This window comes from Typopeltis vanoorti, chromosome 2 (assembly GCF_054136105.1).
Source record: "Typopeltis vanoorti isolate ZY-2024b chromosome 2, IOZ_Tvanoo_1.0, whole genome shotgun sequence".
NCBI classification, from domain to species: domain Eukaryota; kingdom Metazoa; phylum Arthropoda; class Arachnida; order Uropygi; family Thelyphonidae; genus Typopeltis; species Typopeltis vanoorti.
Window position 1 is genome coordinate 91,248,592 of NC_143550.1, and position 20,051 is coordinate 91,268,642.

At 37.2% G+C, this 20,051-nt stretch overlaps 1 protein-coding gene across 1 annotated transcript in view; it reads right to left on the reverse strand.

Annotated features, from left to right (window-relative positions):
* Positions 1–20,051, reverse strand: part of Itpr (Inositol 1,4,5,-trisphosphate receptor) — a 1,112,489-nt gene that overhangs the window by 71,062 nt on the left and 1,021,376 nt on the right. Inside the window, exons 54-55 of the mRNA XM_090401920.1 lie at positions 17,475–17,648; positions 3,164–3,360 (exon numbers count right to left, since the gene is read on the reverse strand). Of these exons, the coding sequence (XP_090258046.1) occupies positions 3,164–3,360; positions 17,475–17,648 (371 nt within the window). The remainder of the gene's footprint in view (positions 1–3,163; positions 3,361–17,474; positions 17,649–20,051) is intronic.

The following is a 20,051-nucleotide window of genomic DNA, read 5'->3' on the forward strand; positions in this document are numbered from 1 at the left end:
TTATTAAGGGATAACTATCTGCGACAGCATGTGATGGAAAATACTAGGGGTCAGAGAGTGCTCGACCTAGTAATTACATCTGAGGATTTGGTTGTAACAAATATGACCACATTGCCACCAATCGGTGAGAGTGATCATAGGGTCTTGACTTGGGAGGTGGCTAAAGGTGTAGAATTTTCAATTAAGACAGGGTACATGTGGAATTATCGGGCGGGAAAGTATGACAAGCTTAGGAGTTTGATTGGCTCAGTGCCATGGCATGTACAACTGCAAGGACTAGAAGTTGATAGTGCATGGGAGGTAGTTAGGAAGTGCTTGCATGAAGCAATGGCTGACTGTATACCTAGAGTCCGAATAATAAATCAAGTAGGGGTTAAATGGATGAATAACACCATTAAGCTTGAGCTGCAAAAAAAGAAACAACTATGGAGGGAATTTAAGGAGAAAGGTGACTGGCAGGCACATGAACGGTATAAAGCGCAGGCCAGAAGGGTGACGAGTGTGGTAAGAAAAGCAAAAAAGGATTATGAAAGAACATTGGCCATGCAGGCTAAAGAGAATCCTAAACAGTTTTTTAGATATGTAGCAAGTAAAAGGAAAAATGTACATGGCAGATTGATTTTAAAGAATGCCGATGGTAGGGAGGTAACTGAATCAGTTGAGATAGTTGAGTTACTGAGTGAGCACTTTGCAAAAGTATATCATCCAGGTGGTGACATTGCAGAAACGAATAAACCAGTAGTTTATATGGGAATTGTGGTTAATGAAGTGGAGGTGAGTAGTCTATTGCATAACCTCAATGTCAATACATCTGTGGGATTGGATGGTATACCAGCTCGTGTTGTACAAGAAGCAGCTAATGAATTGTCAGTGCCCTTGACCATTTTGTTTAATTTGAGTCTCGGGTCTGGGTTGGTCCCGAGCGCGTGGAAAGAGGGGAAAATAGTTCCACTGCATAAAGGTGGTTCCAAGACTGCTGTTGTAAATTACCGACCGATTAGCATATCAGGAATCATTGTCAAGGTCTTGGAGAAATTAGTCAAGAAAAGAATACAGGATTGGATAGATGAAAATGGGATATTGTATGGGGGACAACATGGTTTTGTGAAGGGATAGATCATGCCTCAGTAACTTGCTCACGTTTTATGACAGTGACGGCTGAACTGGATAGGGGTAATGGGTTTACAGTGATACTACTGGACCTTGCCAAGGCCTTTGACAGGATACCACATGGAACCCTAATCAGTAAACTGGAGCAGCTGGGGATAGATATAGGGTTGGTAAGATGGATAGGAGGGTGGTTGAAGGAGAGATACCAGAGAGTGGTTTATTCAGGAGTGGAGTCAAAAAGACGTCTTGTGACTAGTGGAGTGCCGCAGGGCGGCTCTGTTCTTGGACCACTGCTTTTCAATTTGTTCATCAATGATATTGGAAAGGATTTGAGAGGAAGTGTTCACTTGTTTGCTGATGATGCAAAGTTGGGTAGAGCAATTGTGAGTGCACGGGATGTCAAAATTTTACAGGATGATTTGGATAGTTTGGAGGACTGGGCTAGGAAAAATGGATGTCAGTTTAATGTGGCAAAGTGTAAGGTTATGCACTTTGGGGTGAAAAGAACAGCAGCAGTATATCGCATTGGTGGAACCGTACTCCAGGAGATTGATGAGGCCAGGGATTTGGGAGTGCTGGTGGATAGGGAGTTGAAGTTTAGGGGGCACATTGCAAAAGTGACTAAAACAGCTCACCAAATCACTTGGCTTATGAAAAATACTTTAACAATCAGAGACAAACAAGTTGTTGTTCCTCTGTATCGAGCCTTGATAAGACTCCATCTGGACTTCTGTGCCCAGTTATGGGCACCAGGGTTTCTTCGTGATGGGGAGGAAGTGGAGAGGTTCCAGAGACGAGTGACCAAGATGATAGCAGGACTGTGGAATGAACCTTATGAGAATAGGTTGAGGATTTGTGGGTTGCAGAAATTGGACGATAGGTGAAGGAGGGGTGATATGATTGAGACATTCAAATTACTGAAGGGTTTTTATAAGATTGATCCAGAAGTTATTTTTGAAAATAATATGACTGGTGGTGGGAGGACTAGGGGCCATGCATGGAAGCTGGGGAAGAGCGTGGTTGACAAGGGTGTTAGAGCTAGGTTTTTTACTTGGAGAGTGGTGAATGAGTGGAATAAGCTTCCAGAGTCTGTTGTGGGTGCTACGACTGTGAATGAGTTCAAGGCAAGATATGATAGATACTGTGTGAATGTTGAATAGTTGTTCCAGACATGATGTTAGGGCCTCCCTAACATCATGTGTGGAACAACTCCAAGGAGTCGACAGACTCCTTGGAGTTTCCCAGAACAATAATAATAATAATAATACATAACTTAACTGCTATTCTTTCCTTGCTCACCTGTATCCCTCACTCACTGTCTCTCACCTTGCATTCCCACTTACCTGCCTTCCACTCATTTCTCCATCCTCACCTCCTGCACTTTGTCATCTTTCTCTCATTACCTCTGTTTTCTTGGTTCTCCTATTCTCTCTCACGGCTCTATTACTCCAATGCTTGTCACTTTGTATCAGCTAAACTCCCCAATCTCCTAATTTCTTTCATGCTTCACCATTCACCAATTCAATTATCACTATTCTTTAAATCTAATGCACTCCCTAACATTATCTCCCTTTCCACATAATGCTCATTTTCCTCAACCACAATCACAGAGCTTTTACTTCATGTGTGTTCATTTGCTTATCTTTACTTGCAAGATAAGTTGCACACTTACACAGCTCAATCAATCACTGCATGTTTCTTAGTCACAAATATGTGACTAAGAAACATGATTTATATCTTAACTAAGTCACAAATGGTTTGTCATCAGTCTACCTTCATGTATCGATTTATATCTTAACTAAGTCACAAATATGTGACTTAGTTAAGATATAAATCGATACATGAAGGTAGACTGATGACAAACCATGCCTATCAATTTTTGCAAAGTTAGGAAGCCATTAAGAAGAATCAATTGCCTAAAGACCAGTGTTATGAAAGGATACTGACAATACAGAATGTGTGTGTATATATATATATAATAAATTAGACAAATGTACTCAAAGTAAGGAGTAGTTCTAATTTGATTTCATTGTTATTGTTATCTGATACTTACTTTTGAACTTGGTGCTCGCAAAACATCTCCTATGCCACCACCATTTCTTAAGCCTTGATTTAATGTTGTAACAATGCACATAACTAGGGAATCACAAGCCCGTTCTTTGTCAGTGCCATCATCTTCATCAAATCCAATTTCACTACTCTCAGAGAGCTCCATGACTGGAATATCCAGTGATGGTGTAGAATGATCTCCTAGCAATAAGATTTTATTATTGCAGAAAAGCTTTTGAACATGAAACTATACAATATAATATAAAACAAAAATGTAAATCTTAGGACTCATGAGGGAGGACCTCTTTTAGTTACTTACGCCTAAATACTTATCATATTACTCTTTGAATACATGAACCAAACTTTTAACAGCACTTTCTTGTAGCTTCTAATGGTAACTCACTCCACATACTTGTGAAGCCATAAGAACCTGGACCACATGCTTCCCAACCATGTCAGCTTCCAGAGATGACCTTGAGTTCATTCTATACCTATCTGCCACAAGGTGCAAATCATTTCTGTCTATAATGTGAGATTCCCTTACCAACATGCATTGTTCTATCATACTGAAATTTCACAGTCACCATTTTGTATGTGGTGCTGCGCAGACTAACATATCACTGATGACTACTCCATACACTCTTTTCCTGGAGGCTTCAGAAATGTGCATATCATATCCTCCCAGACAGTGCCAATGACCAATCAGTTAGCTGAACCATCAGTCCATAAATAGTTTTGCTCAAGAATTTCTTGTATTTTCCCTGTATGTTGAATAAATAAAAATACCGAAATTAAGTAAGAATCTGATTAGCAAGGGTATCAGGGACTACATTTACTGCTTGGAGAGTGGTGAATGAGTGAAATGGGTAACTAGAGACTGTTATGAATGCTATGTTGGCCAACGTGCTCAAGGAGGAGAGGTAAGACAGATAATGTGTGTAGAGGTTTTTTTTTTTTTTTTAAGTCTTTATACTCCATGGAGATTCTCACACAATAATAATAACAATATCTTCTCACCTTTGTCTTCTCAAACTTCAAAGATCACAATGTGTTCTTATCAAAGGATTGTGAAGTGAAACAGTAACTTCATTTTCCCTGTAAGTTATTCAACAACAGTGAAGTTATCAGGTGTGATGTCATAACCACCATAGCAATATGTTCCTCTGTTCACTATAATCCCCACGTCTTTAGCTTTAGACTTCGCAGCAAATTTCGACTAATATAATACCTTTCTACAAATATCATCAGTCCAAAATGAAAAACCTTGTGCTTAGATGGATTAAATTGACATTCATTAACATCTCCCAATAGTCTGTCAGCCTGCAGAGATTCTGAATCAGATAGAATAATCTAATATTTATTTGACCTTCAAAACAATGAACCTGGCCTTTGCAAATGAAATTACTTCTGGTATAGCACCAAGTAATTGTACTTCAATTATCCAACTCTTCAATTATTAGAAAAGCCAAATGCCTTCCCAATATAGTCAGATAAACAGAAGATTACTGTATATCACTTAAACTTAGCATTATCAGCAAATAAACTCCATATTAGCCTTGAAGGTTCCGAGTCCTCTGCCTGGGTCCATCGCCATGTGAGAAGTATAATCATCTATCTCGAAAGGAAAGAGCTGTGCATTGCTGCCAAGTTAAGGGCAGCAATGTACAGCTATACGGACAAGGATAAGCTATACGACTTAGATAAGTAAAAAATTGAGTGAGGAAAATCAGGAATGAGTGGGCAGATGGAAAGAAAGAAAGAAAGACAAGAAGAAGACATGTGTGAACATAAGGTTAATGTGAAAGTGGACTGAACAAGAATTGTAAATAGTTATAATACTGAACAAGAATGTATGTCAAGTGTTTGTGTTTATGAGATAATGTATATTATTTGAATTAAGTTTAAACATGGTATGCCTTATATTCAATTAATGTTATGCTAAATTGTGAATTAGTTTAGAACTAAGGTTAGATTAGAAAGAATTGAGACTAGCAAGAGAATTGTAATGACATGGTGTGTATATATATGTGAATGTAACTCATTCTGCACATATTTCTGTTTGACTTAATTAAATGGTTTATGAACAACACATTGGACTGATTCTGTCAATGTACTATCCTAAAAAATTTGAACCTGCATAAGACAGAAGTTTATATGAATTATATTTAAGCTATGACTAGTTTAAAGTAAGAATAATATACGTGGGGAATATAAATGATATCTGCTTTGTCTTTAAGATCTTATAATCTCACACTCGATATACTGTCTAACTGGTGCAGTCGTAAAACAAATAAATTTGTTAGACCATAGAACATGGGAAATAAGACATAGCAGAAAAGATAGATTGTGGCAGCCGATAGTTAAGGCAGTTGTCCATTCCTCAATTATAGGTAAAGAAAACAAAGACAAAGCAGGGTATGAAATAAAACAGAAAGTAAAATATAACAGCAACCCTTTTCTTAATGCATAGCAATATACACATCTGAAAGGGTCACTACCCAGACTGGTTTTGTCCTTTATTATATTATTATATATCTGACTTATGGTTCGATACTAGTGACTTGGATTCCCCCTTATGCAGTGGTACTAGTTTTCTTTCTTCTCATTCTTTCAGAACAGTTTCTGTTGCCAAACTTCTGCTGAACAACTAAGTCAAGGGCACTACCAGATATTTCATGCATTCCTGTAACATACATTATGATATCCCACAGCCTAATTAATATCAAGGTTATATAATATTCTAAACATTCCTCCCCTCATTATCAAAGTATCAGTCCTCCTTCCTATTGCTATTCGACACTACTTTTAACCCCCCCCCCCCCCGACTAAATACACTAACAAAATCCTCACTGAACATTTCCACTATATCTTTAGTAAATGTGACTCACGTTCCATCTCCAGCACCAAAAGTCAGTCTTCCATATTCACTCTTTTTTCTACTAGTAACATAACTGTAGTTATGTTACTAGTTATGTTCTGCTTTACTGCTTTAGCCAATCTCCTTTCATATTTAAATTCCTCTTACCTCACTACACTTGTTACCTTCTTACCCTGCATCATACACTTCTCGTGATGCTGAGGGAGATCCTGTTCATTATAACTCCTTCATAATGTCCTCTTTTTCAGAATCTCCTGCATAATTTATCTATTTTACTCCTATCTGACAATCTGACGCTGCCATAAGTAACTGATTCTGGATCAAGTCCTGGGCACTGCTGATTTCTCTTCCCTTGAATTGATTAAGCCAATGCACATCAATTGGTTTTCTCAATTTATCATAGTCCTCTGCTCTGTGATTCCAAACATCTCTCTTGTTCTCACATCAAAACCACATGATCACTCTCCTCAATTGTTGGCATCAGGGTGATATTTTCCATCATCACTGTATCAGACTATATTATTAAATCTAATTATTTAGCTTAAGGAATTCAGTCTCCTTACTCACACATTATTTTCTGCTTCCAGTCAATGCTTTTACAGTTAAGGTCACCCATTATTACCACTCTATCTGTCTGAACATTTCAGAATCATTCAATGATCCGATTGAGATCTCAGTGAAAGCCAGACCAAAGAAGATACCAAGTTTAAAGTATTCCAGAGGTCACCTTTTTACTATTTATATATGGACAATATATGACTTCATTAATTTAACCTTGGTATCTTCCTGGGTCTGGTTTCCACTGATGAGGTCTGAATAAAGGTCAGAACCAGTCTGGGTAGTGACCTTTCCCTTAATGTGTGCAGTGATATACAACTCCAAAAGGAATTATGCTATGCATTATAGGATAGCACAATTCTGAGGCAACTGATGAAGATTTTTATGCATACCTTCGCTTAGACTTGTGTAAAGGATTAAATATTAGTATTATTTCCAAGCCTCTATGATCTGAAGACTCATTGTGGGAAGTTGAACACTTACAGACCACAATAATTATCATACCTTGCCTTAAATATATTCTGTGTGGAGCATTCACCATCCACTTTGGCATTAAGGCATTTTGCTCATTTACCATCCACCAAGCAAAAATCTCTTTTTTACTTCCATATTCATATGGCCTCAGTACATCTCCAGGAATAACCTCCCATTCTTGCATTACCCATTATCCTATGCAATAATTCCTCCTGCATCTATCTAATATTCTGACTCTAACTAGTTTCTCTAACACCTTCAACACTACACTTGGAATGCATGCACACTGGTTAAACAAAGATTAAACAAGAATATAATTTCTTGCAAAATTTAATTTCCTCTGCAACTAAGTGAGAAAAATATTCTGCAACTATCTCTGATTCAGAGAATTTTAATAAGATAATACACCTTTTTACTACTTGTATATGGGAAATATATGATTTCTAAATTATTAAATCTTGGTATCTTCCTGGATCTGTTTCCCACCAGCAGGCACATGAACGGTATAAAGCGCAGGCCAGAAGGGTAACGAGTGTGGTAAGAAAAGCAAAAGCGGATTATGAAAGAACATTAGCCATGCAGGCTAAAGAGAATCCAAAACAGTTTTTTCGATATGTTGCAAGTAAAAGAAAAAATTTATACGGCAGATTGATTTTAAAGAATGCTGATGGTACAGAGGTAACCGAATCAGTTGATATAATATAATTACTGAGTGAGCACTTTGTAAGAGTATATCATCCAGGTGGTGACATTGTAAAAATGGAAGAACCAACAGCTTATATGGGAATTGCTTTCAATGTAAATTCATCTGCAGGATTGGATGGTATACCAGCTTGTGTCGTAAGAGAAGCGACTAAAGAATTTTCAGTGCCTTTGACCATTTTGTTTAATTTGAGTCTTGGGTCTGTGTTAATCCCGAGGGGGTGGAAAGAGGGGAAATTAGTTCCACTGCATAAAGGAGGTTCCAAGACTGCTGTTGAAAATTACCGGTCGATCAGCATATCAGGAATTGTTGTCAAGGTCTTGGAGAAAACAGTCAAGAGGAAAATACAAGATTGGATAGATGAAAATAGGATACTGTATGGGGGACAACATGGTTTTGTGAAGAGTATATCATGCCTCAGTAACTTGCTCATGTTCTATAACACAGTGACGGCTGAACTGGATAAGGGTAACGGGTTTACAGTGATTCTACTGGACCTTGCTAAAGCCTTTGATAGGATACCACAATCAGTAAACTGCAGCAACTGAGAATGGATATAGGGTTGGCGAGATGGATAGGAGGGTGGGGGTTGATGGAGAGAGAGAGATATCAGACAGTGGTTTATTCAGGAGCAGAGTACAAAAGACGGCCTGTGACTAGTGGTGTGCCGCAGGATTCTGTTCTTGGACCGCTACTGTTTAATTTGTTCATTAATGATATAGGAAAGGATCTCAGAGGAACTGTGCATCTGTTTGCGGATAATGCAAAGTTAGGTAGAGCAATAGTGAATGCTCAGGATGTCAAAATTTTGCAGGATGATTTGGATCGTTTAAAAGACTAGGCTAAGGAGAATGGATGTCAATTTAATGTGGCAAAATGTAAGGTTTTGCATTTTGGGGTGAAAAGATTAGTAGCAGTATATCACATTGGTGGAATTGTACTCCAGGAGATTGACGAGGCCAGGGATTTGGGAGTGTTGGTGGATAGGGAGTTGAAGTTTAGGGGACACATCGCAAAAGTGGCAAAATCAGCTCATCAAATCACTTGGTTGCTGAAAAACACTTTAACGAGCAGAGACAAACAGGTTATTGTTCCTCTGTATCGAGCCTTGATAAGACCCCATCTAGACTACTGTGCCCAGATTTGGTCACCTAGGTTTCTTCTTGATGGGGAGGAGGTTGAGAGGATCCAGAGGCGAGTGACCAAGATGATAGCAGGTCTATGGAACGAACCTCATGAAAACAGGTCGAAGATTTGTGGGTTGCAGAACTTGGTTGATAGGCAGAAAAGCAGAGATATGATTGAGACATTCAAACTGCTAAAGGGTTTCTATAGGATTAATTCAGAGGATATTTTTGAGAATAGAACTGGTGGTGGGAGGACTAGGGGACATCCATGGAAGCTTGGTAAGAGTGTGGTTAGCAAGGGTGTTAGAGCTAGGTTTTTTACTTGGAGAGTGGTAAATGAGTGGAATAAGCTGCCAGAGTCTGTTGTGAGTGCCATGACTGTAAATGAGTTCATGGTGAAGTATGATAGATACTGTGTGAATGTTGAATAGTTGTTCTTGACATGATGTTGGGCCTCCCTCGATGAGTCTAAAGACTCCTTGGAGCTGCCTGTAATAATAATAATAATAATAATGACTCACAATGTTGACTCGCACTAAGTTGCACGGTGATATCAAGAAGTATAGGTATAAAATCATTTTTAATTTATTATTCATAATATAAAAATGTATTATTTAAATAATTCAACATATGGGCCATATGCCATGTAAGTATGGTCAACCTTTTATGGGCCGCAAAAAATGCACTTTTGGGCAGCATGCAGCAAGCGGGCCGTCAATTGCCGACCCCTGTCCTAGACCATCAGGTCCAGGGACAGAAATTAACCATGAGGCCTGGGATTTTATTCTTCCCATTTTAGTAATATTTTTTAATTCTTTTCTCACTACAGGTCACATATCAATGAATTTGTAGAAAGCCACAGTCCTCATTCTAAAACTTAATAGTGATCATATCTTAATCAACAGCTGAAGGACTATTTCTCCATCTAATACTGACCATAAGATATTTTTCAAAATTATCAATAGCAGGCTCAAAGTAGGAATGAGATACATAATCAAAAGCACACAGGTGTTCAGAGTTAAAGGTTGAGCAGTTGAATTTAATCTGTTTGGCATCTACTTTGTCTAGTTCAAAAATGTGAAAGAGCAGTCCTATGGTAGTTCTCTCAGTGGATCTCACTCAAGCATTTGATAATGTCTGGCATCCTTTTCTGTTGCACATTCACCAACAAAGTGGTGTGAGTGAATGCTGCTATCCATCATTAAAGGAGCCTATACCAATACAGCTACCTGCCTCCTAGTTAATGGGTTCCTATCACATCCAGTCAAAATTCAAAAAGGAGTGAAGTGAGGATGCACTCTTAGTTTCTCACTCTTTGCACGTTCCTGAACTTTTTTTTTGCATGAAGCTGATATTTTGTATGTTGTTTGAGGGATAACAGTTTCCTCAACTATGAAGGAAAACAAAGTATTAGCATATGTCAACGATGTAGTAGACACTTTGAAAGATAATGATTCCACATACCTCTTTTTTGGTATTTTGGAAAGTGGTATCTTGGGGGCATTCACTTTGGACTAACCACTCAGCAAGAACTTCTCATTATACTTGGAATTTCCTTCTCCACCTATCCAATATTATCAGTTCAAGAATATATATAAAAACATTGAAACCTTAGAGGACTGGAAAATTGGATGACTTTCCTTTTCTTCTACAGTACTTAAAGAACTATAAACTTTCTTGCTCACTCAGCTGTACATCATAATATTACATAAGCTGAAAAAAAAAAACATTTATATAATAAACCTGTGCAATGTTTTCATTCAACCAATACCAAGAAGTTAAAAGTAATTTCTTCAACTATCAAAGAAGCAATGAAGTTTTGGGTTTCCAGTATTAAAATTCTGCTATTTAAGCAATACAGCTTTAAAAATCCATAAAAATATTGTGGACCAATTACATATGTGCAGATTTCTGCAGTACCAACTGAGTTTTCATCTCCTGCTATTTGGAATAAATGATTACAATGATCTGAGAGCTAAGACTGCTCCTGAATACCGTATTCTGTGCTAAACTCTAAGAGTGCTACAGCATTATAGCACTGACATTCTTTTCATTAATAACAGCAAAATTTTGTATAAGAAAATCTTAACCTCTTCTGCCACAAATTTCCACAGTTGGGTACTAACAATAATAATCTGATTAATAACTTACTAAAGTTGCAAAGATACATTAACAGGAGGGATTTCACTTGGAGAATTGCATATGGTCGCCTTCCAGTAAATGCCATTAAATGGAGGTACTTTGACATTAGAGATTCAATGTTACTGATTGGAAACAGCATTCTACAGCTGCCATCTTGCCCTGCATATTTGGAACAGATTATGTAATGTGTTGAACATTCCATTACATACAACAGAACAGTTTTTTTTTTGTGTGTGTGTGCATGCATGCAATGCCTCATGCCTGTCAGCAATGGGAAGAGAATTTTGATTTTTATAATTAATGAGTTAAAATATAGTTTTTTAAAAGTTAGGAAAAAAACATGGATTTGAAAACCAGCAATATAACATACAAATGCTTTACAATATTATTGTATATTATGGAAATTTTACTGTTCTATCCAATGATTTTTGTACTTTGAAAGAAGCATTCCAGGAGATACCAAGTTTTTGGCTAAGTGGTGTAAACCACTTATAATATGCAATATTCACTGGGAGGAGGGAGGGATAAAATTATGTTTATTTTCAATAACAAGAGGGTTTTAAAAATGGTTCCATCCTCTTAGTTCACTATGAACTTATGGTCAACAGGAATGACTGGAAAGCGATCCTAGGCAGAGAAGGCCAACTGAAGACCATCTGCAAGGTTAATCACCTCATGGGTACCAATCATCTCCAGATTTCAATTGGTTTGTTAAGGAGCATGACATTTTTGATAAAGAAAAATAGAGGATAGCCTTTGGGTAGATGATGATATAAAAGAGATGATGCCTTCCCCCCCCCCTCTCTCTCTCATTATCCATCTGTCTTTTCTTTCTCCTAATACTATCAGGCTCTCTCTTACACCTTATACTAACCACTCCAGGCCTATGATGAACACCCACTTTACTTTTTCACCTCAATAAATGTTGAAACTAGTCTGGATAGTGACTCTTCCCAACATGCACTGCAAAAAAGAAGTATGTTTTGTATTATAGGTTAATAAGAAGATATTCATGCTATTATGTGAGGATCAGGTGGAATCACTGTCTTTTTTTTTTTTCTTTTCTTTTGACTTGCATCCACAAAAGGTTGTAAACCTATAGCGCATTAGTGCCATGCATGAGAGAAGAGTTTTTTCTATTTTTAATATATCTGTATTTACATCTTTTTAAATATACTTTCTATATATAATCTGGAAACTCTGTTCTAGAGACAAAACATAAGAACTTTTTCAAGCCACTTCAGGCCTTCAATAAGCAGGGTGGTGGTCTCACATTGGGAAAAGAAATTCATCTTCCACTTAAAGACAGCCACAAACACCCATGCCCATAGCAGGATTTGAAACCACAGCTTGAGTTGGAGAACAGATACAGTAACCACTCGGCTAACCAGTATGTTTCTAAATAATGGAGGGATCTGATAAAACAGTGATGATTTTGGCATCATAATCAGCACCGCTCATAATAGCTGAGGCATTTCTCCTGTCGGATTTGAGGATAATTATGTTCTTGTTATCACGTATTTTTCAGAGCTACTTGTCTGATGTAGTTATACCATTTCTTGGTAGACAGGAATTTAATAGAACAGATGTAGTAATATGTCTATAGTGTATGCTACATACACTAGACTTATTATTACATATGATCCTATCAACATTAGCTATAATTTATTTAATTTATTGTTTCCCCCATTCCTCAACCATCCCTTAGCACTGGTTGAGCCCTTTTAGTGAGGGATTACATATTTTATGACTGTAGATCCATGTGTGTTCACGGGCCAGTTTGCCTGTTCTGAGGGACAAAAAACCTGAGTTTCTGGGTGAAAAAAATTCTTTACCTCCGTATGAGACTGGCTAACTTACCTTTAGTTGAAAGAGACCAGACAAAGGTTCCTCACATCATGAACAGGAATTGAACCCAGTTCTTTCTGAACAAATGATTTCGTCTATACTGACTGAGCTATGGAGGCTCATATTAGGCCGACTTTTTTGAATGCTGAGTGGACTTATTCAGAATTCAAATCTTTATTTAAAATGGAAGTTTGAAGTTGGAGAGATTTATAACTATCTTCTAATAAAAAACAATCTTTTCCATAGCAAAGCTAGTACGTCATTAATTTTTTTTTGAAAAGCATTCCTTGCAGAATCACACTGGACATTCAGATTTCTTCTTAAAAAAATATCTAAATTAACTGATTCAGCCAGTTTAGACATGGCATAATTATTAAGAAACCTTTCCATTGAAGAATGTCTCACTCTCCTAGAGCAGGGTTTCCCAAACTATATTCTGCAAGAAGTTCTCCTGGAATTTGTCATTTTAGTTTTCTAAGCATTTTTCATGAATAAATATTTTATAGTGGAAATATTCTGAGGAGAATAATATTCGTGAATATGTCTAAAAGCTCAGACCCAGAATGCCTAATAACATCTGTGTAGGCCGTGTATTTTTAAATGTGGAAATATTCATGAATTATCGTTAATTTTCACACTTCAAAACCTTTCAACATTTGGGAAAGGGAATACCGCTGTTTATGACCATAAAAATTGCCTGCAAGCGGATTATAACAATGGGTGGCATATACTCTGTTCTCAAAACTGAAGGAAATGACATCTGTGTAGCAAATGTTAGTGACCAAGTGGCATATTTTTAAACGTGGAAGCATTCATGAATTATCGTTAATTTTCACACATAGAAATCTTTCAACAATCGGGAAAGAGAATACCGTTGTTTATGACTGACCATAAAAATTCCTTGCAAGCCGATTACAACAATGGGTGGCATATGCTCTGTTCTCAAAACTGGCCGAAATAACATCTGTGTTGCAAATTTTAGTGACCAATCAGCAAGGAGTATAAAGAAAATTTTTCCACTGAAATTGAAGATCAAGGAAGTCTGTATCTGGTTCTCAAATCTAGTAATGCTGAATACTTTCTTTGCAAGTTCGTATTGCAGTGTGTAAGTGCTTGTTCTGAAACCGGAGTTCCGTGATTTTTTTTTTTAAAAGTAACAGGAATACAGAGTTAAAATCCAATATGAATAAGAGACAAGGCACTTTGCTTAATTTTGGTATTAAGAAATCTCTTATTGAAGGTGTTTGTGATGGAACAGATAGTGAGTTATCCATCTCAAGCCTACAAAGATCGCCAGGATGTACAAAAGGAGGGTAAAACTACCACACAGAAGAAAAAGTCTGCATTCACTCGTCAGTACTTATAATATAAATTTTTGGTGATTAGAAGGATATGTCAATGAAAATCAGCACAAATTAATTTAATGATGGTTTAACTGATGTTTAATTAATTAATAAAAAATATGAATTAATAATTAAGTATCAATTGTTAATTAATAATAAAAATCGGCTAAATTACCAATTAATTATTAATTAATACATTACAAAATAACCAAGGTGTTCCGTGAAAATTTCAGGATTTGTGAAATGTTCCATCGTAGAAAAAGTTTGAGAAACCCTGCTTTAGACCAAGGAATCCACAGACATATAAATGCCAGAATAATATAAGCATGTAAACACAAGAACGATATTTAATTAGCAAACACACATTGGTAAAACTGGAAGTAGTTTAGAAATCAATAAACATATATGAATACAAAAGGAAATAAAACTGGCTTCGCTTACCACATATTTACACATTACTGTGAAATGAATCAGTTATTTGTCTCCATGATAAATCTGGAAGAGCCAACATGTTATAAAGGAATCTTGTGAAGTCATATGCTCTCTCAAGGCACCTTGAATAACAACTAGGGGCTCATTCTACACAATATTTGGAAGCCTATTATGTGCTTATATAATGTATGAGATGGCATTCATTATGCAAGTAGCCATCCAAAAGCTATTTATAACAATGATCAGCTTATGCTTGATATGCCAAATGATTCTTGTGAGTAATTCGTGAAATAATATAATTTTCAAAAAACAACCATTGTTGGCAGACTTCCATGGAGTCAATTCATCATGGAAGGTTACATGAAGTCAATCTTTTCTGAAAGAACCTATCTAATATATCCTCAAAATCATGAAAATCAGGTGATCAAATCTACACACAACCTTTTTATTTCTGCATGTCAAGGTCCTCCACATCATTGCCATAATCCAATGTGATGATTTGAGAACTTGTGTAATGTGACTCTAAACTTCTGGTTTCTGTCTGCCATCACTCCAAGATATCATCTCAGAGTGATGGAAAATTTGAAGAAAAAGCTTTGTTTGTAAGCCTTAAAATCATACATGTGGTGGTGTTATTTTCTACCATACCATCTCTTCCCCCATCACCCTTCATTTCACCCCATAAACTGTATACTTTGCATCCCATCATTGCCTACCAAATTACACTTTGCAACACTGACCTGGCAGCACTACTTACTAATAGAGTCTATTAAATTCCAAAGCTGACAATTCCAAGTAGAAAGTGGGCACACATTCAAATTTTCGAATCATGTACAAAGAATGATTTCACATGGGGAGGAATTATTGGAAAGCTTGAAGAAGGCCTAAAGAATCCCTGATATTGCTAGAGAGTTTGGAATCTCACATAGCATTGTGAGATTCCAAATGTAGAGCAGTGTTTCTCAACGTGGGGGCATGTGCCCCACAGGAGGACAGTTTGAATATTTTTGGGGGCAATTTGAAAATGTACATGTACATATTTATATTATACGTTTTTAGAACTTGGCTGACAATTATGCTAGAGGGCAGGGGGGGCATCAAAATCTTTGAGATGTTGAGGTGGGGCATGATCCAAAAAATGTTGAGAAACACTGATGTAGGGCAAGGTTGCCCTTGCTCTACCATGACGCATGAAGACAGATTTTTGGTTATAACAGCAAAACGTAATTGACACACCATGGGTCAGCTTACAAGTCAGATCCATTCAAGCACAGGTACATGGATATCTTGACAAACTGTGGCAAGATGTCTGCAACAAGTAGGCCTATACACCAGAAGGCCTGTAGTCTGCGTCCCTTTATCCACATTGTAGAGCACGCTTTCAGTGGGGTTGTATCTATCAATAAAAATGAGAGACGTTTTAGTCTTTACTCTGATTCGAGATGATATCTGATCTGGTGTTAAAGTGGTACTACTTATCATTGCAAGAATCCTCTTGAAAGGGATAGCTATGAGAGTGTAGAGGTCATGGAAAGGTATTATTCTTAATGGATACAATGGACTACAAGTGCTGGAAAAAGGAACTATGACTGGTGAATATTATTCCACAGAAGTTCTTCAACATCATGTTTGATCATTCTGTGGTGTGGTAGGCAAAGAATTCATTTTTATGGATGACAATGCCACACCACACTGTATATGAACAGTGGAGATACTTCTGGAGACTGAGGATAATAATCGAATTGAGTGATTAGCACGTTCCCCAGATCTCATGGATGAAAATGCCACACCACATTATATATGAGCAGTGGAGATACTTCTGGAGACTGAGAATAATAATCAAATCAAGCGACCAGAATGCTTCCCAAATCTCAACCCCACCCATAAAACACGTTTGGGATGCACTAGGGAGATGCATTGATGTTGGAAATTCCCCTCCAGAAAACGAACAAGGAGTGGGCCAATTTGCCTCAAGAACTGTGTCCTTAGGAAATTTGTAACTTTTGCCAAAAACATATTGCAATTTCATTTGTAGGAAATTGATAACACATTTTTTGTGTAATATAATATCTTCTGGTTCCCATCTGCCATATGGCTGCGGGAGGGTAGCTATATGCTACCATTCTAGGGAGAGATGATTATGAGCAAGGTGGTTTCCCATTGCCTTCCTTGCCGTAAGTATTTATGACTGTAACCTGTGTGTTCACAGTGCCGGTTTGCCTGCTTGTGGGATCAAAAACCTCAGATAAACTGGCGGAAAAACCCTGCGGCCCACGCCCAAGACCGGTTAACTTGGCTATGGCTGAGGAAGATCCTTAAGCTCCTCACATCGTGGACGGGAATCGAACCTAGGACACTCCTTCCCCAGGCATATGGTTACAAAGCGCAAAGCCATTAGGCTAACCGCGCGGACGTAATATAATATATTAGTATGCAAAAAATAAATTTATGCCCACATTTGGCTGTAGTCATGAAAAGTTTTTCATGTATTTCCAAGATGTGCAGATGTCCAAGACAAGGTAATAGAACAAATCCATTTATATGCAAGTACATTTTGGAATCTTAAACAACTTCACTCCTTTCAATCTAAATATTCTTTGGCTCATACAGTTTTACTATAGTTTTTGGTAGGTTCATATAAGGCACCCACTCACTGTATGTACTTTACTAGCATAAGAAAGATAAGAAAGTTCTAGCTCTTTCCTTATTATTCTAAAAACACAACTGAAATATAATAACAAAATCATGAATAAAATGCAACTATTTTATGAAAATTAATAGCAGTATAACAATACACTTTTACTACTAACTTTTTTCAGAATCATTGTTGCTTTCCTCTTTATATATGAAGGCATCTTGTTCTTCTTGTGCAGGGCAGTTAGATATTCCACCAGCATTTATAGGGCAGTAGTTAACTCTGGGTAGAAATACAGAATCCAGTGACTTTCCATTAACTGCTACTGAATTTGTTGGTTGGGTTGTTTCTGAAATGGAATTCCATAAGTAATTATTATTAGAATTCACAGTTAATCAACATCACTGAATTTATGAATGCATTTCAGATCAAAAATTTTGATCATGGTGATGAAAAACAACAATAAGATGAACTCAGCTCTCAAGTTTCATAATTTAAACATACATCTTTATGAGAATTTGTAGCCATATCCTTACTGAATATGTAGCAGTTATCAAGACTGTGATGAGGCAATTTTCAGCTATGACAAGGTAGAAAAATCTCAACTTAGAAAAAAAAAATTTTTTTTGTCCTGTATATTTTTCTCTAATTATTATTACTGTTATTATTACATGACACCTCCAGGGAGTCCAAAAACTCATTGAGGGAGGGCACCCATTCTACAACTCTGTCTCCACCACTCAATTGACCAACTAAAACAAACTGCAACTACAATCATCATCTACACCAATGCCATCTAACCACCCACCACCACCAACCAATAGTATTTTCACAGACAATCACAAACATTCATACCCACGATGGGATTTGAACCTGCAGCCTTTTGGCTTGAGAGCAGATATGCTAACCACTCAGCCAAGCAGGCCAGCACAAAAATGTTGAAATTGGAAAAGGAAGGGGCTCTCCATTGCAGCTATTGTCAAAAAGCCTGAACTGAATGTAAAAAGTCTGAAAGAGAATTGTTCACTAATTAAAAGGTAAGCAATGATAAACAAGGTAGCCCAGTCAATATAATTTAAGCCAATATAATATAAAATCAACCAATTCTGATTTTTTAAATATGTATGAAAAGTGAAACTTTCACCATATGAGATGTTCCAACATGACAAGAAGTTGGTCTCTGAACAGCTTACTGAAGGTTTGAAGTTTTGTAGCTGGTATTGTGTTCCAGGAAACACAAATAAGAAAGAAAAAGTGGGATAAATCTGGAACTGGCAGTTTTAAACAGGTAAATCTGTTAGCTGTATCTCTATAGTAAGAAGCATCTTCAATACAAGGTGACTGCTAAGTAGGTCTATTCATGAATTTTCATAAGAAGGATAGGCATTATCACGTGGTTGACGGAAGATGATATACTAACAGGAACAGAAGTAGCAGGGTACAGCATTTTTCGACAGGACAGAAAGGGAAAATGAGGTGGTGGAGTACTGCTTATGATAGTGTTGCCTTATGTCCTCTCAGAGTGGAGGATTTGGAGGGCAATGGCACTAATGGTTTTGAAATTGGTGTCAGTTAGAGGTGAGCAAGACAGGAAATTTAGTATGGTGATGCTACAAGCCAGGGATTATAGAGGGTGAAGAGCAGGGGATGTTTAACCAGACCAGTTGAGATTGGCAAGTGCAAAAGAGAATGATTGTTATGGGAGATTTTAATCACAGCAGTATAAACTGGGAAGAGGTAACTGCATGCAGTAATAAAGGAAAAATTTCTAGAATTCTTGAAGGACAAATGTCTTAGGCAACATGTAGTAGAATAGCTGATTATAACTGAGATGGCATCTCTGCCTCCAGTTGGAGAGAGTTAGCAGTTCTGACTTGGAAGATGAATAGACATGCAGGAGTATCAAAGAGAAAGGAATGTATGTGGAATTATAAGGCAGGCGATTATAATAGTCTTAGATCAACTTGGGGCAGTTCCACAGAGGGAGGAATTGAAAGGGCAAGATATCATTAGTGCTTGGGAACCTGTGAAGGAATATTTATTAGCTTTATTAGCAGCAATAGCAAGCTGTATACTGTGAGTGAAGAAGATAACACAATTTGGTGTAAAATGGATGACAAACAATATCAAACAGGAACTGCAGGTTAAAAAAAAAAAAAAAAAGAGGTTATGGATGAAATATAAGAATATGGAGAGCAGATGTTTAAAGAATATAAGACTCAGACCAGGAGAGTGACTTGTATGGTAAAGAATGCAAAACTGGAATATGAAAAGAGATTGGCCCTGAGATCGAATGAAACTCCTAAGGATTTTTTTTGCTGTAGCCAGTAGAAGGAGAAATGATTTGGGAAGAATGACATTGCCGGATAAAAATGGGAACAGAGTGACAGATTGAAACTACATAGTGGAGTTGTTCAAAGAATACATTATTAAAGAAGGAGAAGGTTTTAATACTAAAGGGATACGGCAGGTTTGAGGTTTAGAAGTGCAAGAGGAAAGTGTGTTTCAAATACACAGTACTCTGGATGTCAATAAAGCAATGAGACTGGATGGAATTTTGCCATTGGTTTTGAGAAAAATGTGCTAAAGTACTGACAGCTCATTTGACTGGGCTTTTCAATGAAAGTCTGGCTAAGGGAAAGGTAACCAAAGAGTAGAAGGAGGGTAAGATAGAGCCATTGCATAAGGGTGATAGTAGACTGGAAGTGTCAAACTACAGACTAGTTTGTGTTTCATCAGCAGTTGTTAAGAT